Source organism: Pelodiscus sinensis, chromosome 2, assembly GCF_052426305.1.
Source record: "Pelodiscus sinensis isolate ZL-2025 chromosome 2, ASM5242630v1, whole genome shotgun sequence".
NCBI classification, from domain to species: Eukaryota; Metazoa; Chordata; order Testudines; family Trionychidae; genus Pelodiscus; species Pelodiscus sinensis.
The window spans coordinates 105,975,899-106,003,284 of NC_143053.1; the positions used below are offsets into that span (position 1 = coordinate 105,975,899).

Here is a 27,386-nt window from a genome sequence, read left to right on the forward strand (position 1 = left end):
ACCTAAGGTGGTAGAAACCATAAAACATAAGTTGGGTCAAAGCACAAATACAGTCAATGGCTCTCAAATACACGTCATCACAAATGTTAAACAGCCAAAATCTCAAACCCAGCACTTGTTGATTGAGAACATGATTTTTTTTTCTCTTCTAAAGATATACAGCCTCTCCCTGAGTTACGAACGAGTTACGGACCAAACACTTGGCCGTAACACAATTTGTACGTAACTCGGACCCCATTGATTTACATAGCGACCACGCTGTTGGTAACTCGGGGACCGCCTTTACGACCGCTCCATTGGAGCTTTGGTCATAAGTGCAAATGGTCATAACTCGACCATTTGCAACTCAGGGAGCAGCTGTAGTCTACCCCACACGTAGGGTATGTCTACACTGCAACACTACTTCAGAATACGGGAGTATTCCGAAATAGCTATCCTGTGTCTTCACAGCAAGCCTGTTATTTGAGGCTTGCTATTTCATTGTCCCCGTAAATCTCATTCTACAAGGAAATTTGGTGCTGTGTAGGCAGTGCCAAATGACAAAAATAAACTATTTCAAAATAGCACTGAAATAAGATATGCAGTTTCCATAGCTCAAATGGTGTATCTTATTTCAAGTTACGGTGCACTGTAGATGTACCGTTAGAAAGAGATCAAAAGCAAGTCCTATTCTAGTTCTTTGTATTCCATCCCTGTTTTTATATAACATACCATATATCTACTTCCTACACTCCACTTCTGAGCAAGAACACTCTTATTCTTTCTGAAATTTAGTGGACAGGTTGGAGACATTCTTTTCCATGAGAGTGACACAAAGAGGCACGCTATCGCCAGATTTGTTCAACTTGATGCAATATTAATAGATGTAGCACAAAGATGAAACAAAAAGAGTTATGTTGCATGGAAGAACAGTGAATCATTTTAGATTTGCAGTTGCTATTGACCTTTGAGCACTGACCAGTGAGGATTTACAGAGAACAATTGCTAAGGTGGACCAGGAAAGCAGTAAAATTTGGACCCAAGATTAACATGGAGAAAAAAAGAACTACGGCAAATGGAAAACATAAACAAGAGGTGAAGATCAGAGACAAAATTAGAACAAGTAAAAAATGCGTATATCTTGGAGAACTAGTATCGAGGAAGGGGAAGATGACATGAAAAGGTGAACAGAAATAGCCACTCACACGTTTGAAAAACTGTAACATCAGGAAGGCTAAAGATGTTTCAATAAAAATAAAAATCAGCCTATATGAGAGAACCGTCAAGCTGAAATTGCTGCAGTATGAGAAAAGTCAATATATGAGACATTGACTGCAGAAATGAACCGGCTAAGGGGAATACTGAAAATGTCAATACTAAAGAATATAAAAACAGAAGAGATAAGAAAATGGCTAGGGCAAGAAATAAAACTATTATGTAAATCAAAAAAGAATGGTGATGGAAAGGGGCCAGAAAGAATACCACACATGGGGATACATCCTAGAGTGCAAGGAACTAAAAACAAAGGAAAATAAAAAATTAATTGGCTAGACCCAGTGATGAATGACACACACAAAAAGGCTCAGAAGGGTAGCCATGTTAGTCTGTAACTTTAAAAGAACAAGCAGTCCTGTGGCACTTCAGAGATTAACAAATATATTATGAATTTTCTTAGGTAAAACCCATTTTATCGGATGAGTTGGAGTGAAAATTACAGCAAAAGCAATTATCTGTCAATTGTAGGGACAGTGTTAATGATGCTAATTGAGTCAGGATGGATGTGTCCCGCTCAGCTTTTGATGTGTACATTCAAATACCAAAGGTAGGGGAAATTGCCTTTGTAGTATGTTAGCCAGTTAATAGCCTTATTCAAGCCCAAGTTGATACTGTCAAACTTGCAAATGAATTCCAGTTCAGCTATCTTGCTCTGAAATTGGGTGATAAAATTTCTTTGTACAAGAATGGCTACTTTTAAATCCATTATTGAATGTCCAGGGAGGTAAAAAGCTTCCCCTACAGCAGGGTCGGGGAAGCTTTTTTGGGTTAGGGGCCGATGACCCACAGAAAAATCAGTTGGGGCTGTATACAAGTGAGAAGGAAAAAAAAAAGCCCACAACCAAACTCTCACTGCCATTGCCCCTGACTGAGGACACAGATACTCCTCATGCCATAGCCTAGAGGGGGCCCAGCCTAGCAGATCCAGGCAAGCTGGGGGTTGCATCTGGCACCCCAGCCTTAGATTCCCCACCCCTGTCCGACAGATTTACGTGTGTTATCATTTCTAATGTCTGATTTGCAGAGTTGTTGACTCGAGTCCCACGACTTGAACTCGAGTCCAATTTAAGTCGCCTAGGTGACTTGACTTGAGACTCGACTGGGGTTCATTGTTTGTGACTTGAAACTTGCTAATTTTGTTAAATCGACTTGGTGAAAAAATTGTCCGAAAATGCCGATATTGATGGCTTGTACAAAAGTGACTTGACGTTTTTTAAATTAAGACTTGAAACTCAACTTAGGACTTGACTCGAAAGTGACTTTAGGGACTCGACTTGAGACTTGAACTGTAGTGACGTGAGACTCGACTTGGTCTTGACAATGACGACTTGAAGACAACACTGCTGATTTGTGTCCATTAAACCTCTGTCACAGAGACTGTGCAGTTTGGCCAATATACATTGCAGAGGGGCATTGCTGCTACAGTGGACAACTTCTACAAACTGTGGGCCAAATGCAAATTTCCATAGAAGTCTCTGACAAATTCAGAAGTGCTTTAACTTGAAAGTCATGTATATCTTGGATATAAGATGGTCATAAAATGTGACCCAACCCTGAGCCCTAAGCCCATCATACACCGAACACTCTTGAATCACATCAAAGGTACTTCGCGCTTAAGATTGACAGAAGACAGCCTGAATGCACGCATGAAGCTGGATTTGACCAATTATGATGTAAACATCAAAGAATTGTGCAAAATGATGCAGCAGAAGAAGTCCCATTAAATAAAGTCTATGAGTACAAGGTTTCTGTTATGCTATTATTAAGCATCACATCAATTATCAATAATATTAAACTGTATATTTTCAGTCATGTTAATGGACATTCTTATACGGCTCTTTGCTGACCACTTGTTCTCAATTTTGACTTAGTTGGGCTCTATGGTTTGAAAAAGTTGCTGACCGCTGCACTAAGGCTTGTTTCTGTGATCTTATTCTGGAACCCTGAAAACACTTGACCCTGGACTGGAAATATTTTCTTTTGGAGTTTAAATTCTCTTGCTTGTAGAAGCACTGAGTAACTACACTGAAAATACAGAAATTAGTAAGATCACAAGAAAGAACTAATTAGGGATTTAAATGAACCAGCAGTGAACATGGGAGTGGGGGCAATATTAGGGACTGCAAAGGTGGAAACATTGGACCACAGTGAAGTTATTAGCATAAGAAGCAACATTAGGAAAAAAAAGGAGCTTTGGGCCAAATAAGGACGAGGCAGCACCTCTTGAGAAGGAGATGTACTGCTATGATAGTGTTATGGGTTGATCCTTAGAAGTACAAGTGGAAGCTGTCATCATAGATGCTCCACACTCTAGCTAATCACTTCTCGTTCTATGACCAAATATGAAAAGGAGATTCAGAAAAATGTGTGGCTAGATAGGGCATACTGGGCTAATCTATTAGAGGAGTCAAAGGGATAGAGGCAGGCTAGACTGGATTGAATACACCAATGGTACAGACTAGGGATATTAAAATTAGATTCCATTGACTAATTCGTTGATTAATTTCCATCAACTATGTGATTAGTCGATAAGGGCGCTTCCACTTTGAAATGTAGCAAGAGCCCACCCGGCTGTTGCTACATTTCAAAGGCAGGAGTGCCACACACATTCTGCCTTTGAAATGTATAAGAGCCCCAGCAGGGGCTACTGTGCATTTCAAAGATTGAAACACTGCATGGAGCCTGGGGCCAAGTCCCTCGCTACCCCCCAGGCTCCATATGGCGCTTCCACTTTGAAATGTACAAGAGCCCCAGTGGGGACTTCTTGTACATTTCAAAGGTGGAATGCTGCCACTGTGCTCCTGCCCCCTCCCACGAAGCTGGTGCTGGGGTGAACGGATTGAAGCCAGCTCCCCCAAGAACCCTTCCTCTTCCCCTCCTTGCTGCCTTTCTGATAGAGGCAGCAAGGTGTGTGTGTGGGGGGGAGGGGAGCGACTAGTCGCCTAGTGTGTCGACTAGCCAATAAGCTTTTGCTTATTGGATAGTTAACTAGTCGATTAGTGGCTTGTATCCCTAGTACAGACAGGAGTTTGGAGCCAGATAAAGGTTGTGGACTGAGGGACAAAAAGGAGGAAGAAGCTGGTCACTTTCTAGAAATACACCCTTCAGGACAGGAAACTATCTTTTCATAATTGAAGGGCAAACACGACATAAGTTGCTTCCACCAGCAGAGTCAGAACTGCTAGGGAGAATTTGACACCATCCTGCCTTAAAAGTCAACACATCAAGTGCCTATCTATGGTTTTACTATAAGATTTACCTGGCATTGCTCAGGTCCTCAACTCCAATACGTTTTATTTTTTCCATTTAAATCATTGCTCTGGAATGGGGCTGGAGATAAGGGGTTCAGTATAGAGACTGCCTGGGGAGAGAGAACAACCAGAGCCTCTAACCACAGCAGCTTGGGGCCAGGCAAAAAGTGACTATCTATGGCCACTGCAGCTTCAGCAGGCATAGTTGGGGGAGGCATGCATGTCCCCTGGCTGCGGGACAAACACACACAGACAAACCGACAAAAAAAACAGGAAAACTTTCTGAAATATACAGGAGATAGCTGTCCTTTTCTCCACACCCCTACTCCCTACTGGTCCAATGGGATTATAGCTGTCCCAGTCCTCATCTCTGGCTTTGTACTGCTCCATGTTACCATTCTGCAGTATAACTCCCATCTGTCAGGCACTTCCCTTTCCACAGGATGGGAAACAATCAAATTACATGCACACCTCATTATCCTTGCACAACAGCGTACAGGCAGTCCCCGGGTTACATGGATCCGACTTATATCGGATCCCTACTTACAAACGGGGTGAGGCAACCCCGCACTAGCTGCTTCCCCCCAGCAGACCAGGGAGACGCGAAGCTAGCGCCCCCGCCAGCAGACCAGGGAGATGCGGAGCAGCTTTTCTCAGCAGACACCTCAGCTTGAGAATAAAGGACTGAGGGAAGTGAGGTGTGGGAGAATAAAACTGAGCTCTGGAGAAATGTTTGGCTAGAGTTTCCCCTACAATATGTACCAGTTCCGACTTACATACAAATTCAACTTAAGAACAAACCTACAGTCCCTATCTTGTACGTAACCCAGGGACTGCCTGTACTTGAATAAAAGGACTCACAAACTGACAGACAGATGCACATTTCTAAATTATATAGTAAGAATATTACGGTGTCCAGTTTTACATAGCAGCTGCCTAAAGTTTTTCAGTCATTATTGCATAAGAACTGGAGATGCCTTAAACCTCAACATACTTCATTAAGTTTATAGAAGTTAAATTGTTCCTGGTGGCTGCTAAGAAGAGTACCTTGCAGCAAGTAAACATCACTTGCATTACAGTTTCAGACTGCTGGAGGCAAATGGTAGTTGAATCATCAACAACTCTAGTTTTACAAGTAATGAAGCTCTCTCTTTTGAAAATGGATAGTGTTTTTTCATATGAAAAATAGGATAAATTTACTTTGGATTTTTAATTTGGGTTTTTTTTAAAGCAAAGGAATGCATACTTGAGGCCTGCCCTCATTGATATAGAAAAATTACATGTGCTGAGAATGGAAAGTGTAAAAGTTAATCTGAACCCCATTTCTAAACTACAGTATAACATAAAAATAGGATCAATTTAATTGATAATTTGAAATAGTAAACTTCTCAAAGCTCCTTCCAATATATAGAATCACAAATGTTCAGTTAAAAAAAATTGCAACAATTGTAACACTTCTTTCTTTTACAATGCATCTGGCACAAATTACATTTTCAGTGAAGAGTACTGTTCCAAAAAATTTAATTTCAAAACTTTTTCCAATCCACTTTTGAACAAGGAAGTGAAATCAAATAAGGAACTGATGAAAATAAACCTCTTAAAGAGCCTTCTAAAGCAAGAGAGATAAAATGAACACAGTTCAAACATAAAAAGTCAAAGATTGTGCTCCTTACTTCATTGATTATATGATATTTACATTCTGAGAAAACTACTGTGTATAGTCACTAAAGAACTACTTTACACCCTTGAAAATGATAGCAAATACCAGGAGTCATCAATAGTACACTAGTAGAAAGACAAGTTTAAAAAAATCACCCCAAGAAAGGCAGTAATCTAAATCACAAAAGACAGAGGTTATGCCTGTGCAACACAGCATCTTCCAACTGTCACTCTAGTAATAAAATGACCTTGGAAAATTCTGTAGCCTATATACAACTGATTTATTTGCTTTTGCCTTCAAAATTGTCTGTTTTTATCTACAATGAACTATTTTACTGAGCATACTGTCCCTGCATGTGTAAAATAATCACACGTTTTATTTAGACTTGAAGAGTAAGATTAAGAGCTCCTCTACATGGCGATATGCAGGAAAAATAATCCAAATTAAGTAAAGGTGTGATTTTAAACAAGATATATCAAAGTGCATTAAAATGGCCTTAATTGGGTTTAAGTTAAGATTAAGCTAACACTTTTTGTAAGGTTGACAATTATCCTAAAAATAATCTACCACTGGAAATAGCATCCATTCTACCACTTGTAGGTCATCATCAGAAAATAGAAGCATATGAAAAAGAAGTTACTGGAGAACTGGTTTTACTACCTCAACAGTTGTTACAAATGGACTGCTACATTAACACAGGTTGAACCTCCATAGTCCAGCATTCTCAGAACCTGATCCATGCCAAACCAGAGAATATGCCAGATCACAGCATATCATTATCAACATTTCTACTGCTTACTAGGCTAAAAGAAGACATTTAGGGGTTAATTAGAGACAGGACTGGTGGCTGTAAACAAACTTTATGGGATTATGGGAATCTTGGCCACACCTATGATATGCAGACATCTGGCTAACTAAAATGGTGCTGCATCACAGATGTTGCCGAACCAGAGAATGCTAGATTAGAGAGGTTCAACCTGTACTAAGCACTATGACAAATACCGATAAAAGCTAGATATTAAATATTTCATTTTAAATCTAATGCTTGACTCATACTATTATTCCTAGACATAGGCTGAGATCAGTGCATAATATTTCATGGCTGTAAAGGATGTTTGCTACAGTTAATAGTTCTATATTCACAGAGATACGACATAAAAACCGTCAAAATGGAGACCTAAGTATCATTCCTGTTGTGAGGACAGGGGACTGAACTTGATGGTCTCTCAAAATCTTTTCCAGTTCTACTATTCTGATGCTATGATTAAGGCCCACAGTGGGCATTAGGATACATACATACATACAATAAATGCAGACTTCAGTGGAAATGATGAGAAGAATATATATTTGAGACATACAATCTTTTCCTTATTATCATATCCCATTTTACTGTAATAAAGTTACTTCTGTCAGTTTAAAAATCAGGCCTCCATTGTAGCTTTTTAGAATGCACTTTCAGTTAATTATATAAAACATGAGGCAAGAACAGTAAAAAGATATAGTACTAAATGCTAGCTACACTTTAAAACAAAGAGAAGGGGTTTTCATATCCATAAAATAAACCACAATCTTCTTAAAAATACTTACCTGAGGGTGCAGTGGTGCAAGAAATCTTTAAGTAGTATAATAAATTGACATTATAGAAAATAATTTAAAAACTCATAAGTCTTTCTGGCAGCCAAGTTATAAGAATGTACAGTCACATGAAGATTTCTGTTCTTTTTAAAGAAAGGACACCATTTAAATCCTTATTGTTTACAATTTTTTTTCCTCCTCACTACATGACTCAAAGGAGGGCATTCCAGGCCTGGAGAAAAATGGAATTTAATTCCCTAGGCAGTGCTGAATATTTTATAAGTAAGTTTGGAAGATACTTACCCTGTATTGATGGAAATGATTTCTATCAGTGGATTCTTCCTAATCTTTGGCAAATCCAATCGAGCTCCCCCCAGCCGTTTTCCATTATCCTTTTTCTGACCCAGAAGTCTCACCGAGTGACCTTCAATGAAGCACAAAAATGCAGTATATATTAAACAAGAATTCCATCATGTTACTTTAATGCATATGTGGAGAACCTTTTTTGGGTCGGAGGCTGTTGACCTACAGAAAAATATCAGTTGGGGAGGGGGCAGGCAGCACACATGTGAAAAGAAAACAAAACTCACTACCCCTTACTGAGGTGACCCCCAATTGAGAAGGAAAAAGACATTCTCCACATTCCCCTCGTACACCAGAGCCCAGGGGGCCCAGGCCAGTAGATTCTGTGTGCTCCAGCCCCATGGGGGGGGGGGGGGGATAACAGGAGCTGGCAGGAGCCCTGAGCCTGGGGGGACTATATCCAAGCAAGCTGGGGACTACACCCTGCTCCTGGGGCCTTAGGATCCCCACCCCTGCTTTAATTTATTGTTCTACACATGTCAAGTGTTTGCAATTTAAAAAAAACTGAAAAAAGAAAAGAAAAAGTAATCATTTGCCCACCATCAGAGTAATGTATAAAGGAATACTAACATTTAAAATAAATCATAGTAAAAATTTTGGCAAGGGCCATTCTTTCCCTTGCCTGCCTCTGTACTCCTTGGCAAGATGGGCCTCAGGTACAGCACCCCCTATCTGCCATGTCCAGGCAGTCAGCCTCACCCTCACCCGAGAGTTAAGGTTTGTGGACCTTCCCTGGGATAGGGAGCAGAGCCTCACGTCCTGAAGCTGCTCATTCCCTTGCTGTCTCTGGCTTAGTAACAGAGGGAGAGGGAGAGAGAGCGTGTGCACCTCTCTTTCTCTCCTCTCTCCACCCACCCACCAGAGGAGGCTTTAAAAAGGTCTCACGAAGACCTGAAGTAGAAGCAGCTGACCCTAATTGGTCCATGGTAGCCCTGTCTCAGCTGATCCTGCTCTGCTTGAGACAACCCTTTTGTCAGTTGATCCTGACTGACCTACAGTAACCCATTTCTATATAACAGGGGAATGGGCCTTTTATCCTTCTAGGGTTGCCTTTTCCTACTCTATGCAGCCTTCTAGCCTGACTTTGCCATAAAATCTAATTTACTTTTCTCAGCCTATTCAATGAAAATGAGCTAAACACATTCACTTCATACTCTCAACCACTACAATGCTTCAGCGGTAACATGACAAAGTTTAAAACTATTTTGACTTTAAACAAATTAATAGAAATATTTTTACAATAATTAACAACATTTTAATTAATTGTTCTTAAAGTGTGATACAGTGGTTTTCAACCTTTTTTACTTGGAGACCCCTAAAATATTTCAACAGAGGTGTGGGTCTTTGGTAACCTTAGTCCTATTATGTGGACCCACCCAGAGTCCACATGCAGATCACAGGTTGAAAACCACTGTCTTATTACATAACAAATGCTAAATTCTGAGTCTAATTTATTCTGGCTGTGACAAATTAAAGCCAAAATGCTAACTAAGTCTCCACTGGCAGGGTGACAATGTGATGAATAGACTCAAAAGAGGACACTCCACACCCCAGGTCAGAGAATCAACTTCATAACTTACTTTTTAAGGCCAGTTGGGCACAGGAAGTGCTATCTACAATGGACATTTTTATGTAGTGTACAGATGTGTATAAATTTCACTACTGCCTCCACATCGCCTGCCTATGGACTTACTTATCACTTATCTTCAGAAGCAAAATATTGCAATGCAAAGCACAAATGCGTTTACAATAGCGAGAGGTTAGATGTAATGCCCCAGAGTTACAAACAGAGCACTTATGAGTCATCTCCACAAGCCTAAAGTGAGACAGGAGTGTTAACCAAGGAAAAATAATTGCTGGATGTGCTTGAGATGGAAAACATAATAATCTTTGCAAGTACTATGCCAAGAAGGGACACTTCAGTGATAGGATGAGTACAGCAGTAGTCTACAGATACCTACTAATTACACAAGTAGAAAGTGAAGGAAAATTAATGTACACATAAGGCTTTCATATGGAGGTAGGTACCAACTATTATTTTAGGGCTCTACCAAATTCATGGTTCACAGTTAACACATGATCTTTAATATGGTAAATATCAGATATTTAAATCTGAAATTTCATGATGTTTAAATTGTAGGGGTCCTGACCCAAAAAGAGTTGTGTGGGGATCACACGGTTATTGTATAAGGTTGTGGTACTGCTGCCCTTATTTCTGTGCAGCTGCTGGCAGCAGCATTGCCATCAGAGCTGGGCTGTTGGCCATGAGCCCAGCTTCTAATCCAGAGCTACTACCACCAGCAGCTGCACAGAAAGACGGATTGCATAGTACGGTATTACCACCCTTCCTTCTGTGCTGCTGCCTATAGAGCCAGGCCCTTAGCAGCCACCACTCTCTGACCACTCAGCTCTGAAAGCAATATTACAGAAGTAAGGGTGAAAGGGGTATGGTATTACTCCCCTTCTGTGGTGCTGCTGCTGCCTTCAGGGCTGGCCACCCAGACAGATTACAACTACTGTTCTCCAGCTGACCAGCTCTAAAGGTAGCAATGCAGAAGTAAGGGTGGCAATACAGTGACCCCTCCTAAAATAACCTCATTATCCCCCTTAAACTCCCTTTTTGGTCAGGACCTCCAATTTCAGAAAGAGAAAAGTTACTCACTTTGTGTAGTAACGATGGTTCAAGATAGCTGCAGCAGCACAGGAGCCAAGCAAACAGAGCTGTAAACAGGGGAGTTTGAGTGGGAGTTTGTAAAGGGAATTTGGATTGTGGGACTTGTTTGGAGTTTGTTTTTGCTGTAGAGAGGGTGTTTTGGTTTGTTTTTGTGTTCACCGGACTAATAGGATTTTGGTGAGAAAGTAGATAAAACACAGAGGCATTAGTGGCCATGGCCCAAGTAGTAAAGAACACAAGGGCTACGTCTAGACTGGCCCCTTCTTCGGCAGAGGCATGCTAATTTCTAACTTTAGAATAGGGAAATCCGCGGGGGATTTAAATATCCCCCGCGGGATTTAAATAAACATGGCCACCGCTTTTTTTCCGGCTTGGGGAAAAGCCGGAAAAGAGCGTCCAGACTGGCGCGATCCTCCGGAATAAAGCCCTATTCCTTGAAAGTAGGAATAAGAGATCCTCAGGAAAAGGGCTTTATTCCGGAGGATTGCACCAGTCTGGACGCTCTTTTCCGGCTTTTCCCCAAGCCGGAAAAAAAGCGGTGGCCATGTTTATTTAAATCCCGCGGGGGATATTTAAATCCCCCGCGGATTTCCCTATTCCAAAGTTAGAAATTAGCATGCCTCTTCCGAAGAAGGGGCCAGTCTAGACGTAGCCAAGGAGGATGATTGCATGAGTAGCTGCGGTATGTACATGATTCTGGAGGGGGTACCTGAAAGGAGTTTTGTTTGCATGAAGTGCCGCCTGATAGAGCTGATGGAAGAAAAGATCCGAGGACTGGAGATGCAGGTGGAAACTCTGGTCGAGTTTAGAAGGGGGTTTGAGCAGATGATGGGGCAAAGGCATGACGTGGCTGAAGGGGAAAGCTTAGATAAGCAGATGGAAGCAGGATCAAGGGCCTCAGAGGAGGGACTGCTGGGCGAAGAAAATGGACAGTGGAAGCATGTGACTCAGAGGACCAGGCAGAGGAAAAGATGGGTCAGTGAAGGAAAAATAGAGCTCAAGAACAGGTATGTGGAGCTGGAAAATGTAGAAGGGGTACAGCAGGTAGATAATGAAGATGGAAGGGTAAGGAAGAAGAGAAGAGTGGCTAGTCCCATAGATAAAGGGGAAGACTTAATGGAGACAACACCAATAATGAGCATTAGGATTACAAGGGAAAATAGGAACGGCAAGGACTTGCAGCCAGAGGAAGCTAGAGATAGACCAGAGAATTTCACTGTCACTAGGAAAAGGCAGGTCTATGTGATTGGGGACTCCTTATTGAGAAGAATAGATAGGCCTGTAACCAGAGCTGATCCTGAGAATAGAAGGCTGTGCTGTCTGCCAGGTGCTAAGATAAGAGATGTGGAACTGAGGTTGAAGAGAATTATTAAGGGAGCAGGAAGGAATCCATTGATCATCCTTCATGTAGGAACAAATGATACGGCTAGATTCTCGCTGGAACGAATTAAGGGAGACTATGCTAGGCTGGGGAGGATGCTCAAGAAAATTGAGGCTCAGGTGATCTTTAGTGGGATTCTGCCTGTTCCTAGAGAAGGGCAATTAAGATGTGACAGGATTATGATGATCAATAGATGGCTTAGGCAGTGGTGCTATAAGGAGGGCTTTGGGATGTATGGTCACTGGGAGGCATTTATGGACAGAGGACTGTTCTCTAGAGATGGACTTCACCTAAGCAGGGAGGGAAATAGACTTCTAGGATGGAGGCTGGCTCAACTTATTAAGAGAGCTTTAAACTAGGAATTTGGGGGAGACGGTTGGGAGATGCCCAGGTAATCTCTACGCCAGATTTTAACACTGAGAGGAAGGAAAACGAAGTAAGAAAGGATATAGCTGGGAGTAGGAGAATGAACATGAGGAAGGGTGGGGTAGATACTAGTCTAATAGGTCATATTGGAGGTATAACGTCCGTGCCAAATTGGGTAAAGAATGTGAATGAGGCCAAACAGCAAAAATTAAGATGTTTGTACACCAATGCGAGGAGCCTAGGTAACAAAAAGTAGGAACTAGAGTTATTGGTCCGGGAAGTGAAACCAGATATTATAGGAATAACAGAAACATGGTGGAATACTAGGCATGACTGGAGTACAGGTATTGAAGGGTATGTGCTGTTTAGGAAAGATATAAATAAGGGTAAAAGCGGTGGAGTCGCATTGTATATCAAAGATGAGGTAGATTGTAAAGAAATAAAAAGTGATGGAATGGAGAAGACAGAGTCCGTTTGGGCAAAAATCACATTGGGAAAGAAAACTATCAGATCCTCCCCTGGGATAGTGTTTGGGGTGTGTTATAGACCACCAGGATCCAATTTGGATATGGACAGAGACCTCTTTAATGTTTTTAATGAAGTAAATACTCATGGAAACTGCGTAATCATGGGAGATTTCAACTTTCCAGATATAGACTGGAGAACAAGTGCTAGTAATAATAATAGGGCTCAGATTTTCCTAGATGTGATAGCTGATGAATTCCTTCATCAAGTAGTTGCTGAACCAACAAGGGGGGATGCTATTTTAGATTTGATTTTGGTGAGTAGCGAGGACCTCATAGATGAAATGGTTGTAGGGGACAACCTTGGCTCGAGTGATCATGAGCTAATCCAGTTTAAATTAAATGGAAGGATAAACAAAAATAAATCTGAGACTAGGGTTTTTGATTTCAAAAGAGCTAACTTTAGTAAATTAAGGAAATTAGGGAAGTTGATTGGACTAAAGAAATTATGGATCTTAAAGTGGAGGAGGCCTGGAATTATTTTAAGTTAAAGTTGCAGAAGCTGTCAGAAGCCTGTATCCCTAGAAAAGGGAAAAAATTTATAGGCAGGTGTGTTAGACCAAGCTGGATGAGCAAGCATCTCAGAGAGGTGATTAAGAAAAAGCATAAAGCATACAAGGAGTGGAAAATGGGAGGGATTAGTAAAGAAAGCTACCTTATTGAGGTTAGAGCTTGTAGGGATAAAGTGAGAGAGGCTAAAAGTCAGGTAGAGTTGGACCTTGCAAAGGGAATTAAAACAAAAAGTAAAAGGTTTTATAGCCATATAAATAGGGGGAAAAAAAAAAAGAAGTAGGACCACTAATTACTAAGGATGGAGTGGAGGTTAAGGATAATCTAGGAATGACCCAATATTTGAGCAAATACTTTGCTTCAGTCTTTAATGAGGCTAATGAAAAGCTTAGGGATAATGGTAAGTTAACAAATGGGACTAAAGATAAGGAGGTAGATATTACCATATCCGAGGTAAAAGCCAAACTTGAACAGCTTAATGGGAGTAAATCGGGGGGCCCAGATAATCTTCATTCAAGAATATTAAAGGACCTGGCACATGAACTTGCAAATCCATTAGCAAAAATTTTTAATAAATCTCTAAACTCAGGGGTTGTACCATTTGACTGGAGAATTGCTAATATAGTTCCGATTTTTAAGAAAGGGAAAAAAAGCGACCCGGGTAACTATAGGCCTGTTAGTTTGACATCTGTAGTATGTAAGATCCTGGAAAAAATTTTGAAGGAGAAAGTAGTTAGAGACATTGAGGCTAATGGCAATTGGGACAAATTACAACATGGTTTTACAAAAGGTAGATCGTGCCAAACCAACCTGATCTCCTTTTTTGAGAAAGTAACAGATTTTTTAGATAAAGGAAATGCAGTGGATCTAATCTACCTCGACTTTAGTAAGGCATTTGATACAGTACCACATGGGGAATTACTGGTTAAATTGGAAAAGATAGGGATTAATATGAAAGTTGAGAGGTGGATAAGCAACTGGTTAAAGGGGAGACTACAGCGGGTCATATTGAAAGGTGAACTGTCAGGTTGGAGGAAGGTTACTAGCGGAGTTCCTCAGGGATCAGTTTTGGGGCCAATTTTATTTCATCTTTTTATTGCTGATCTTGGCACCAAAAGTGGAAGTGTTCTAATAAAATTTGCGGATGACACAAAGTTGGGAGCTATTGCCAATTCAGAAAAGGATCGGGATATCATACAGGAAGATCTGGATGATCTTGTAAATTGGAGTGATAGCAATAGGATGAAATTTAATAGTGAGAAATGTAAGGTTATGCATTTAGGAATTAATAACAAGAATTTTAGTTATAAGTTGGGGACACATCAGTTGGAAGTAACAGAGGAGGAGAAGGACCTTGGAGTCCTGGTTGATTATAGAATGACTATGAGCCGCCACTGTGACATGGCCGTGAAAAAGGCTAATACGATCTTGGGATGTATTAGGCAAGGTATTTCCAGTAGGGATAAGGAGGTGTTAGTGCCATTATACAAGGCATTGGTGAGACCCCATTTGGAATACTGTGTGCAGTTCTGGTCTCCCATGTATAAGAAGGATGAATTCAAACTGGAACAGGTACAAAGAAGGGCCACTAGGATGATCCGAGGAATGGAAAACCTGTCTTATGAAAGGAGACTCAAGGAGCTTGGCTTGTTTACTTTAACCAAAAGAAGGCTGAGGGGGGACATGATTGCACTTTTTAAATATATTAGAGGGATAAATACCAGGGAGGGAGAGGAATTATTTAAGATTAATACCAATGTGGACACAAGAACAAATGGATATAAGCTGGCTAGTAGGAAGTTTAGACATGAGATTAGATGAAGGTTTCTAACCATTAGAGGAGTGAGGTTCTGGAACGGCCTTCCAAGGGAAGTAGTGGGGGCAAAAGATCTATCTGGTTTCAAGATTAAACTAGATGGGTTTATGAAGGGGATGGTTTGATGAGCTAACATGATCTTGGTAGCTAATTGACCATTCATTATCAGTGGGAAATAGGTCAATGAAGGGATGATAGGAGTTACTATAGAGAACTTTCTGGGTGTCTGGCTGATGAGTCTTGCCCACATGCTCAGGGTTTAGCTGATTGCCATATTTGGGGTCGGGAAGGAATTTTCCTCCAGGGTAGATTGGCAGAGGCCCTGGAGGTTTTTCGCCTTCCTCTGTAGCATGGGGTACAGATCACAGCTGGAGGATTCTCTGCATCTTGGGGTCTTCAAAGTATTTGAAGGCTTCAATATCTGAGATATAGGTGAGAGGATTATTCTAGGAGGGATGGGTGAGATTTTGTGGCCTGCACTGTGCAGGAGGTCAGACTAGATTATCATAATGGTCCCTTCTGACCTTAAAGTCTATGAGTCTATGGATGTTCCTGTGAGTGCTATACCTCAGGTGCTGGTGCGTCCTTGTGCTGGCGATCCGAGATTTTTCTTAGCAGTGCCCTGCCCGCTGCACATGAACAGTAGTGTTCCCTCACAACATTAGTGTCCGCTGACTATGAGTGCTGCGTGGCACCTATGTTCCTTCTCTACCTTGGATATAGCCCTGAGGAGGCTCCAAAGTAGGGGAGGAGGGAAGGTATTGGAGCAACCACAGGGACACACATATCGAAGAGCCATCATTACTGCACAAGTTGAGCAACTTTCTCTTCTTCGAGTGCTGTCCCCATGGGTGCTCCACTTCAGGTGTTTGAAGAGCAGTGTCCGTCTCATGGAGGTGGGCTTTGGAGCCAAGTCCTCGAGATAGTGGAGAGGACAGCCTGGCCCACTGATGTAGTTGGGATTCCACCAGATGTTAAAGCATAATGTCTGGAAAACATGTGTTCTGAGGACCAGGTTGCTACTCTGCAAATGTCCAAAAGTGGGATATTTTTGAGGAAAGCTACGGTTGACACCACTGCCCTGGTGGAATGAGCCATAATAACAGGAGATGGTTGCCTCTTATGGATAGTACAGCATATATGCATGCAAGAGAAAATACATTTTGACAGTTGTTGAGAAGGCGTGTGTCAGGGCAGTTCCCCACTCCAGCACTCGGAGTGCAGAAGATGGGGACTCGCAAAGGATCTTAAATACCTTGTATTTAAGGCTCTACTTACAAAAATAGGCTCTACTTAATTAAATAGGCTCTACTTACAAAAACTCCCCAGTAACAGATTTACTGACTTTGGGGGCTAGCTGCCACCATCAAGTGATTTAACCCTGAAAAAACAGGAAGGAACACTTGAATTCCTTTCCCAGAGCTAACAAAAGGGCTTTTGCCCCAAGACTACTTGAAAAAAAGACGTAAAACGCACAGAAAAATAAACTGTATCTCTGATAGCTCATCTCCAAGGCTAGGCAGACACATACAGACCTCAGGTTACCTTGCAGGACACAATAATCAAATCATTGCCTTAAAAAGGTGATTTTATTAACAAAACAAAAAATATACTTGATAAAGCATACTTGGTTGCTAGGTGTTACAGCGCAACTAAGAAAAGAACAGATCAAAACCACAAAGATTCATAGTTCTTCAGGCTGTAACTTAAATGGTGAGTGGGGGAGGGAAGGCATAGATTCACACAGAGTTTAACCAAACAACCAAAATAAAGAAAAATACCCTGGTCGGGACTAAATGCATGTTTTCCCTCTACTCACGATCCGCGCTGATTCATATTTCAAGGACCAGTTCACTCCTATGTCCAATATTTCTTATAGGCATGGTAATTCTGATGACCTCGTCTGCTTTCTCTAGCCCTAAACTTAGAATTTTTCCTCCAAAGAGAGCAGGCAAGATATCTAAATACAATTCAAATTTCAGCAATGTATCCCCACTGGTTTTTCTGGCCCCCTGCCAACTCCCTTGCTACCTACCTTAGTTTAATCTCTTAGTCCTTTGGATCATTCTGAAGAGTCTTGTGGACTTTCTTCAGGACTTGGTCCTGTCGAGGTAGAAAGTGATCACTCGCAGAGGTGAACTGGTACTACACAACTTGGAGAAGACTCTTGGTGCTGGGTATGAGGGTGTTGGGTATGGCCAGTGATGCCCATACCAGCATGGCAAAGGAAGCACTTGGGTGGATCTCATGCAGCGTGATTCCTAGGGAAGATGTCTTTGAATTGGAGAAGAGTGCTCGGAAGAGTATCTACTGTGCGGCTCCGGATATGGACAATGCTGGGATCTGGGAGAGTAGTTTGAACACACCGGTGAAACTAGTGAATGTGGCACTGAATGTGTTCCAGTTTCCACTTGTTGTGATGGTGCCAAGGCATGTCTCGGTACGCTCTTGTGCAGTACTGTTCTGATAGGTGCCAGTGGTTGGGCTGTCAGTGCCGAAGACAGCGTCAACACTGGTGCTGTCGGAGGTGACATGTTGGCACAGGACATCTTCGGTGAAGTCTTTGTTGCAGGTTTTGGCGCGGTCTTCTGTGCCATGTCAGGCATCAGTGCCGGAGTCAAAGCCAAAGACTTCTGCCTCCGTTCAGAATGTGCACGCTTGTGTGTCATGCTGTCCTTTGTTGGCATCGTGCCGGAGTTGCTAAGCTTATCGACGGTGCTGGCTCTAGAAGAGCTCAGTACCAGAAGCAGGGATCTGGATGGGGATGTCCTGGCCTTTGCTGTTGTCTTGTCCAAATATGAAGAGGAACATTTCAAGAGTTTTTCTCCTGCCTGCGACCTTTTCTGAGGAGGGAGAGTCCTCGCAAGGTGTCAGAAGAGACCTTTCACAGAGGAAGGTCTTAAGGCAATTTTCTCGATCGCGCTTTGCCTGCACTGTGAGATTAGAGCAGCGCGGGCACTTGAGAGAGATGGCCTTCTGACAGGCATTTTATACATGAGGAGTCACAGACAGGTATAGGGTCCCTGCAAGAGTCATGCCTTTTGAAGTCTGGGGAACCAGGCATATTGAACAAGGGGAAAAACAGCGAGAAGCAAACATTCTCCCCCCCCCCTTTTTTTTTTTAACAGTTTGGGGCGGGGAGGGGAGAGAGAATAGGGACAAAGGGTTTGAAAAACTTGGATAAGGGTAAAAACTGAAGTAATTTTTTACCTGTTTTGGTTTTTTAGGTCAAAGGAGGGAGACTGCGAGGAGCTTCATCTGCTGACAAGGACGGTAGTGAAGGAACTGAGGCACTGCACGCACAGTCAACAGATACTATTCATGTAAGGGAACACTACTGCGCATGTGCGGTGCAGCAGGGCACTGCTAGAAAAAAATCTCTGATTGCTAGCACATAGATGCACCAGCACCTGAGATGGAGCACCTACAGGGACAGCACTCAAAGAAGAAAGTTGGCTTCCCCAGTGAAACCTGTATAGTATAGGATAAAAGAACACAAAAGGCCAGATTTGATGGGAGGATACCAGATTTCACGACCCATGTCACGTTTTGCCTTGAATTTGCCTTGAATGTTAAGAAAAAAAATATTTAACATCCATTTTTTTGTGTTATTTGATATCAACATCTGGATTAATTCGGCAATAGTCAAGTCCTGAGGTTGCCAGACTAGAGAGGTTTGACTTGTACTGCCTTTTGTTAGCATACACTTCTTTAAATCTCTCACAGACTGAAAAACTGACCACCTGAAGAGTTGATCATAGTGTAGACAATAAGATACTCTTCCAGTAGCATTGGATAGGACTTGGTACAAATTCCTGCTCTTAATATTCCCCTTGCAATACTTCATTGTCTCCCTAAACTTCTGGAAATGTGAATAGAAAATATAAGCCATTGTTCATTTTACAACAGTAACACTCAGACTAAGGCTCACAAGCCACAAGTGGCTCTTTAATGTGTGTTTCCTACAGCTCTTCACAGAACATAATATTAAAACACTGTGTGATATCATAATTAACCAATCTAAGTTATTAACTAATCAGGATGCATGTACTATGTTATTAACCATTTCCAGTTAATAAAATAATAACAGAAAATACTTGGCCAGTCATTTTGCTGAGAGAAGAGCATCCACCTACCTGTTCTTTTCTGTAATATTAATTTTAGAAGAACAAGATGGCTATTAATCAGTTCCCTTATAAATCATAAGAACATAAGAACGGCCGTACTGGGTCAGACCAAAGGTCCATCTAGCCCAGTATCCTGTCTACCGACAGTGGCCAGCACCAGATGCCCCAGAGATTTAGGATTACATGTACCATCATGATTTAGGATTACAGCAAGGGGGGGAACGTGGGATCTGGTGCCCATGGGACGCATGCCAGTTTCTGCAGAGCCACCTCCCACTGAGGCAGCAAGGGGGGGAGGCTCCACAATAGAGATTCATACTGATTGCAGAGGCAAGCAGATGAGCAGGAGAAGCAGATAAGGTGGCAGATGGAGGAAACTGCATCAAAGGCTAGAATGATGAGACATGTTGCACTTCTGGCCAGCTGGGGGATGCTAGGTGAATAGAAAGTCCACAACAGTAATAACAGCGTAAGTTCAGAACCTCTAAAAAACTGACCATCTTATGAAATAAATGAGAGGTAAGAAGAGATGCTGAAAGAAGCAATATGAGAGGTTGACTCGTCTTAAGCACTGATCAGCACTTCAATACAATTCTGCTCTTTCAAAGGGAGAGAGAACATGGAAAATTTTGCTGAACATTTTCAGAACTCCTAATCTGGGACACAAAGGCAGGGGCTTCCCCATAATATCTATTTTATATCTGAAAATTTTAAGTTGTAAACGTTATGACATGATCCTGCCCTCCACTTATATTTCTCACTATTTTATATTAAATTTCCCCCTTGAAATAATTCCTGGATCAAATCTTATTGAAGCAGAACCTACTACTAGTGATTGACAAGACTTGCTATTTCTGCCAGAAAGAATTTTCCCTCATCTCTCTCCCCCTCTCCTTTTTGGTTTCTATTTTTCTCTCCTATGTTATATCTCCTCCTCTATCTTTCCTGAGGTGGTCTCTCTCTTTTAATCTATTGTCTGCTTCACTACTCTATTTTTCCAGTCTCCTCTATGTTTGTGCTCTAAGCAAAAATTCCTCCTTTCATACTACTCACCGCCCTCACCTCCTTTTCTTTGTCCCTCTTCCTTCCTCCCCCGTGTCTCTCTAATTCCTCTCAATTTGTTCCTCTCTACAATTATTCTCTGTTTCTCCCCATCTTCATCTACTCTCAACACTATTTCTCTTTTTTCTCTAGGGGGCTGGCAGAGTTCCCACCCTCTTTCCTCTAACAACTTCCATTTCCCCTCAAGCTGAAGTTCAGTCAACAAATTGTCAATTTTCCAGACAGTACACCAAATATTACATTTAACCTAGCCTGACTCCTATAGTTTTTAATCCTTTATTGTGGCTTTTATTCCTTCAGCATGTTTCATTTAAAGTGAGGCTGCTTGTCCTCAACAATTATTGAGATGTAGAAAGGTGAGGCTATTTTAGTCTTGAAACAATATCAAAACAGTGAAATCAGAACATGCATGCAATTATTATTTAATGCATTAGCAAAAGAAATACACTTATTATATAGGTAATCTTATCAGTAATAAAACTGTATTTTAGCACATGTAATATACATTCCATTTATATGCTCACCTTTAGATGAACTACTAAAATACTCTCAGTGATTCATAATTAGTTAATATATGAGGTCAATTAAATATTTGGCAAACATTGGTTAATATTTAAACTAGGAACGGATGGGCTACTTCACCAGACAGGTCAATGTGACTGAAATCTAGAAAGGTTATGTGAAGTATGAAAGGTTCAAGCCTGAAGTAATTTCCTTTGCTTGTTTTCAACAATCAAGTCCAGTGACCCATTATAACACCGTATTTTGTGAATACGTCAGACAATGTAATTCAGTCTACCCATGCCCAAAGAGTGGAATAAATTGTGTATGAAGACTCCAGTTCAAGTCCCTATAGAAAAGAAAAATATCCCCTACAGAATGATTTAACTTCAAGAGGCAATTTAAAAGTAAGCTGATGTCTAAGAAAAAAACCCGCCAAATTCTAACATCTATAATGACTTTAAGGTTTGAATTAATGCAAAGTGGAAATTCAAAATTAAAGAATATGGTAAGCATTAGCAATTATAGCCCCTCCTTCAAGTCCACAATGAAAGTAAGGCTTATTCCTTTGTATATGCTTCTTAAAACAATGGTATATACTCACATTCTCTTCCAAAAATATACGGAAAATTTTGACTTGTAAATGTGACTAGCATAAACACAGATATCATGTGGCTCCCATCAATGTGGAAGGCCTAATTTATTGGTCTACCAGCTAAGACTAATGACCCCAAATCTCTATCACTGTATATTTTTAAGAGCAGGTTAGACAAACACCTATCTGGAATGGTCTAGATGGTGCTTGGTCCTGCCATGAGTAGAGGGGACTGGATTTAACCTTTTGAGGTTCCTTCCAGTCCTAGTATTCTATGATTATATTAAATAGATTTCAAACATTTCTCTACGAGGTGAATACCTGCAGACACAGACATTTCAATCACGAAGTATTAACATAATATGACTATATTCTGTACTATGCCATTGACACCATAATGCCACCCTTTTCCTTACTCCGTATATGAGCATCACAGATCACCTTCAAAAACTGACTCATGGCAGATTAAATATATGGGAAGGAATTTAGAATATAAATACTGTAGAATAATTAGGTATAAAAAGTAGTCCAAGTCCAACTGCTGTAGAGCAGAGAGTATTCAAAGTCTTTTGACAGGATACAACTTTGGTAGAGACAAAAAATACTTTATTTCCTTCAAAATTGAATCTGCATGGTCTTGAACCATTTCTGGAACCTGGCAGCCTGATGAATCTTAGTTACATCTTCTTAAAAACTAGTCACTGACAAATTTTCTAACACTTACAGGATAAGAATAAATTCATGAGGAGTGGTTTTTGCTTGAGTACAAACAGCATTAGATACAAGTATTGGAGATAAAATTACAATTCTGAAATACATAAACAAGAAGTTGCCAAAACTTAAATGTATTCTATTGCACAGTATCCACACAGAACAAGTGGATTCCAAGAAGCTATATTTATATCATTATTAATTGAATGCTTTGGAAATGGTACTTTGCATGGTATATTTTCTAAAAGTTATCCAACACAACAGACTAAAACTATGAGAGAGAAGAAATTTCACAGAGTTATAAGAGATAATAGAAGGAATAAAGGAACTCAAGGTCTGTGATAAAAACTATGGTGAGGGAAGAGTTGAAGGCAACTCTGTCAACATAGCATAGCTTCAGGGGGTAGCCGAGTTAGTCTGTACAGGAAAAAACAACAAATGGTCTGGTAGCACTTTATAGACTAACAAAACATGTAGATGGTATCATGAGCTTTTGTGGGCACAGCCCACATCTTCAGATGACCAGAGTAAAAAACTACATGTTTTGTTAGTCTATAAAGTGCTACCAGACCATTTGTTGATTTTTTAACATAGCATAGGTTGTTGATATGATGACAAATGTGACTCTTCGTATTTTGAATTCTTCTGTCCTGCATTCAGCTACACAGGCATATCCCCCTCCCCTTTAAGCTCCAGGAAGTTCTCACAAAGTGGTCACAAAGCCACTGCCCAGATGAGTGAACACACTCCAAACTGGACTACAGGCAGGCGAGCTGACATTCTCACCGGGCCCCTGGCCAAGGTGGGGGGGATGGCTGGCTCTGTGCTCCTGGAAGGGATGGGGCTTGGGGACCATGCCCCCCCAGAGCAGTCCTAAGCACACTACCTAGTGCTCGTCAGTGCACTGCACAGGGCTCTGGTGATCATTTAAAGGACCCGGGGCTCCAGCTGCAGCCACTGTACTATCCAGGAGTCCTAAGCCCCTTTGAATCACTAGGCCATGGGGCTATCACTGACTCACCCCCGGCAGTAGGCTTTACTACAGATGAGGGCTGGATCATTGATCTGTGAGGAGGGGAAGCTCTGGAAGAACTCACAGGGTATCAAAGAATCAAAATATGAACTTGGATTCCTGCTCTCCCTAGCACTAGCAGTGCACTGGCTGGTAGAAAGGGTGAGCTGCTGCTGGGGATGCGAGACGGCTGTGCTGTGCTTAGCAGAGCCAGGGGATGCCATCAGGAGCGTCCCTCTCCCCCGTCACAGGACAAGTTGCTTTTGGTTGCTATCTGAACCTAAAGAGAGTGTACCAATACACTAACCCTCCCTCAACAACACACACACATGCACTGCTTAAATTTTATCAGGTTTACTTTTTCATATAACATTCAGGACCCATGTATGTTCCACTATTTCAGCTCAGAAGTCAAAGAGAAATCTCAGAAATAACTCATTCACAATGAAACCTAAGCAAGCATGGACTCAGTCTATGAAGAGTACTATTCTAGAAACTAGTGCTGGGACAATCTCTCGGAGAACTGTATGCAAAATATTTCCAGGGGACTGATGGCTGCATCTGACATACTGTCCTTTAACAGCAAACCGTATAATGTTTTGGTTGGGAGTAGGAAAGAGGCAGTTTTCATTTTAAAAGCAAGATTGTCATTTTATGAACTTGTAAATCACACTTCATAATCTCTTAATAGAAGCAGATTTTGTATTTAGTTTGTTGTACATTTTTAATGGTCTACTCTAAAAACTTTTCATACTTAACAACAAAAGTCAGAGACAATATTTCATACACTAGTGGCTTGATTACATTAAGAGCAAGGACACAGGTTGAGCCATGTAGTTTGAAAGTTTCATGGAATAGTAATTTTACAATCTGATTGGTAATGGAGACAATGTCACATAGGCCAGAAAGAACCAGCCATATTGATTTATTACATAATGAATGTTCACTAGTCAGACTGAAAAAACAATGCACTTTTCACAATACCTCATTGCAAAATACTGTGCGTGTATATCTATGAAAACAGCAAGAATGAACAACCAACATGGTTACAAAAGAACCACTAAACCAGTAGCTGACCGGCGGAAGAAAGATTATGGAAATGGGATGAAATACCTAAAAATCAGAAAGTGTGACAATTTGCATGATATAAAAATTAGTTCACAGCATAAGTGAGATGATCAACTCAAAACAAGGGATCAGAAAAAACACAAATACAATCCATCTATTCTTTTTAGACCAGTAAAAAGAATTTTTATAATGTGACCACAAAATCTTCCGTCATATTTTATCTTTGCAACCAGTACTTTTGTAATGCATATGTTGTATAGTGTGGCATTACATGAACAGAAAGTCCTTCATTTACTTATCTGATCAACACAACCATAGAAGATTGGGAACATGTTGTAGTGTGTCTACTAGATAAAGTTAACAGCATTCATCATAACAGCAGTTATTCAATTATAAAGCTTACCTTTAATAGTTTCCTCTACAACTTCTACTACACGATCTATTTGCTGAACCTGAAAAAAGAACCAGAAGATCAATAAACGAAGCTGTTTTGATATATTTGAACAAAAATTCTGTGTGCGTTTCATTCAGCAGTGGAGAAGAAACTAAAATAGTTTTTGGTTATATTTTCATTTAAGGTAGTGTTTGGTGTGTACTGTTATTTTATCTTGAGCAAAGCACACATGATTCTATTCACCTATAATGAAACATTCGGTTTCTATTTCCCAGAAGAAAAAATAATTTCTCTTTTACACAGTCTTTATGGTCTGCAGAAATGTTACATAGGGAAACCTATCAGCTCTAGTAAGCTAAGCTAGGTCAGGCCAGGACAGTAGTGGGATAAAGAGTGCAAGAGAAGGCAATAAAGTCCAAAAATTAAGATCACAGTCAAAGCTCAATAAATTTTAATTTAGGTTTCATAACCATACCTCTCAAAGGAACAAAATGAATTTTAACCATTTATAATTAATTGTTGAATACTGATCAAAAATTGGAAATTTTCTCATTTGTTAAAGATTTTAGGAAATTGTGATAATTTTAAAACAGTGGGTATTAAAACACAAGCTTGGTTGCATTCCTAACTGAAAACATTTGTGAGCACTACCCTTAAGTTACTCTGTAATGGGGAAATGCACTTACAAAGTTCTTAAATCTTTTTAAAATCAATATACTGAGCTGAAAGGAAAATCACAGTGCATTTGTAGCCAGACAGTCCCCCCTCTCCCTCCCCATCTCATCCATCTTATTTGCTTCTCTGAGGTTCCTGAAGCATACAGGACAGAGAAGGAGCAATAAAATCAGCATAGTCTATGCTGGCTCATCTGATCCTGAGAAGCTGAAAACATAGATATGAGGAGAGAACGATTAAGGCGATAAAAAAGGCAGACCAGCACTATTTGGCATCACAGATAAGAAAGAGAAATACGTGACCCCATGAGTATAAAGGTGGGTACAGCAGCACACTCACTTTTGAGTGTCATTCTACCCTCTACCTGCTGGTCGGGTTAGGTGTTTGACCTCCCGAGGTTTTATGAGGACGCCCACCTCGTATTTTCGTCTTTACTAGGAATTGAGGGACCGGTCCTGGCCTTACACGCTGGAGTCGAGAGGTACAGAAGGGGGTAAAAATTGTACCTGGATGTGGTCCTCTGTCTTAAGTGTACACAGACTTAGAGCTCTTTAAAGATTAAGCTGTTACTTGGTACTATTATTTCTGTTTTCCTATCTATCTTCTTTGTAACCATTTTTAAGATCTATATTTTGCTAGCAGTTAAGAAATAGAACAATAGCCATTGCAACCATATGATTTATAAGCTTCCTCAATAAACCTGTAACTGTTTAAGCTTTAACCTGACTCCTTCAGTTGCTGTAACAGAACCAGGCACAATTTAAAAGAACTTCATCTGGTCTTAAGGGACAGATATAGGGAGAGCTTGGGCGTTTGGATTTGTGTCACTCCCAGGTGGCAGATCCGTTGGGGCACTTCTCAGCCTCCCCCAGGCTGCCCGCTGCGAAGGAATCACAGATTCTAGCAGCTAAAATCTGAAGTGTAATAAGATCTCCCTGCAAACTTATTGGGGCGCTCGTCAACCTCCTCCAGGTTGCCCTCTGTCTCAGCAGTTGAAGTCTCGGGTGTATAGCACACACATACACACACACACACACACACACACACACCAGTCACTGCCCTGACCGTTGGCTGACAGCATTCCATTTTCATTTCCTTAGAATATGGTCATGAAATATATTTCTTAAAAGTTTGTGTTCAGAGGATTTATGTACATTACTGGAACTTCAACTCTTCAATGATGAGAAGTGATATACCAGGGAGGCAAAACTGAAAGTGCAAATCACGCTATACAGTTCCAATATAAAATTCAAGGGAGTTGCTTGGCTGCAGCCCCATATATTTCAGTATAAAATGCTGTTGACTTTCCATTTTAAAATCTGCTGAACAAAACATTTTATCTTGTCTAGAAAAATATATCTAACACTGGAATATGTTTTATGTTGTCACACAAAATAAGAGAATTATTAATACACCTGTAATTTCAACACTATACATTTTGTAATCATTAATATTGTAATTACTCAAACATCAATTTTATTTCTTCTACTCACTTGCACGTATGACAATCTGCACACCAAAAGTCAGTCAATCAATCAAACAAACATGTTCTGCTGTGTGATTGATTTGTCTCCATGAGGAGACAACTTCATATTAAGGCACACACTACTTCTTCATATAACATTTCTCTGCTACTAATATCCCAGACAGCATTTTTAAAAGAGGTCCGACTCTTTTACATAATGTTCAGTTTAAAAGAAAACTTTTGTCTTCTACCAAATTAATCCTCAGATTTGCTTCAAAATTGGAATGTAAAAGATTATTACTCATCTGTATCATAACTGTTGCTCTTTGAGATGTGACTGCAGATTAGTATTCCACTGGGTGTGTACATGCCCAGAGAACAAAGCCAGAGATCTCTGCCTAG

At 40.7% G+C, this 27,386-nt stretch overlaps 1 protein-coding gene across 15 annotated transcripts in view; it reads right to left on the minus strand.

Annotated features, from left to right (window-relative positions):
- CDKAL1 (CDKAL1 threonylcarbamoyladenosine tRNA methylthiotransferase) overlaps positions 1–27,386 on the minus strand; it is a 585,431-nt gene that overhangs the window by 357,414 nt on the left and 200,631 nt on the right. For all 15 annotated transcript variants that reach the window (XM_089776363.1, XM_075921165.2, XM_089776362.1 and 12 more), the window contains 2 exons: positions 24,854–24,902; positions 8,044–8,164 (listed from right to left, as the gene is read on the minus strand). In XM_089776363.1, the coding sequence (XP_089632489.1) occupies positions 8,044–8,164; positions 24,854–24,902 (170 nt within the window). The remainder of the gene's footprint in view (positions 1–8,043; positions 8,165–24,853; positions 24,903–27,386) is intronic.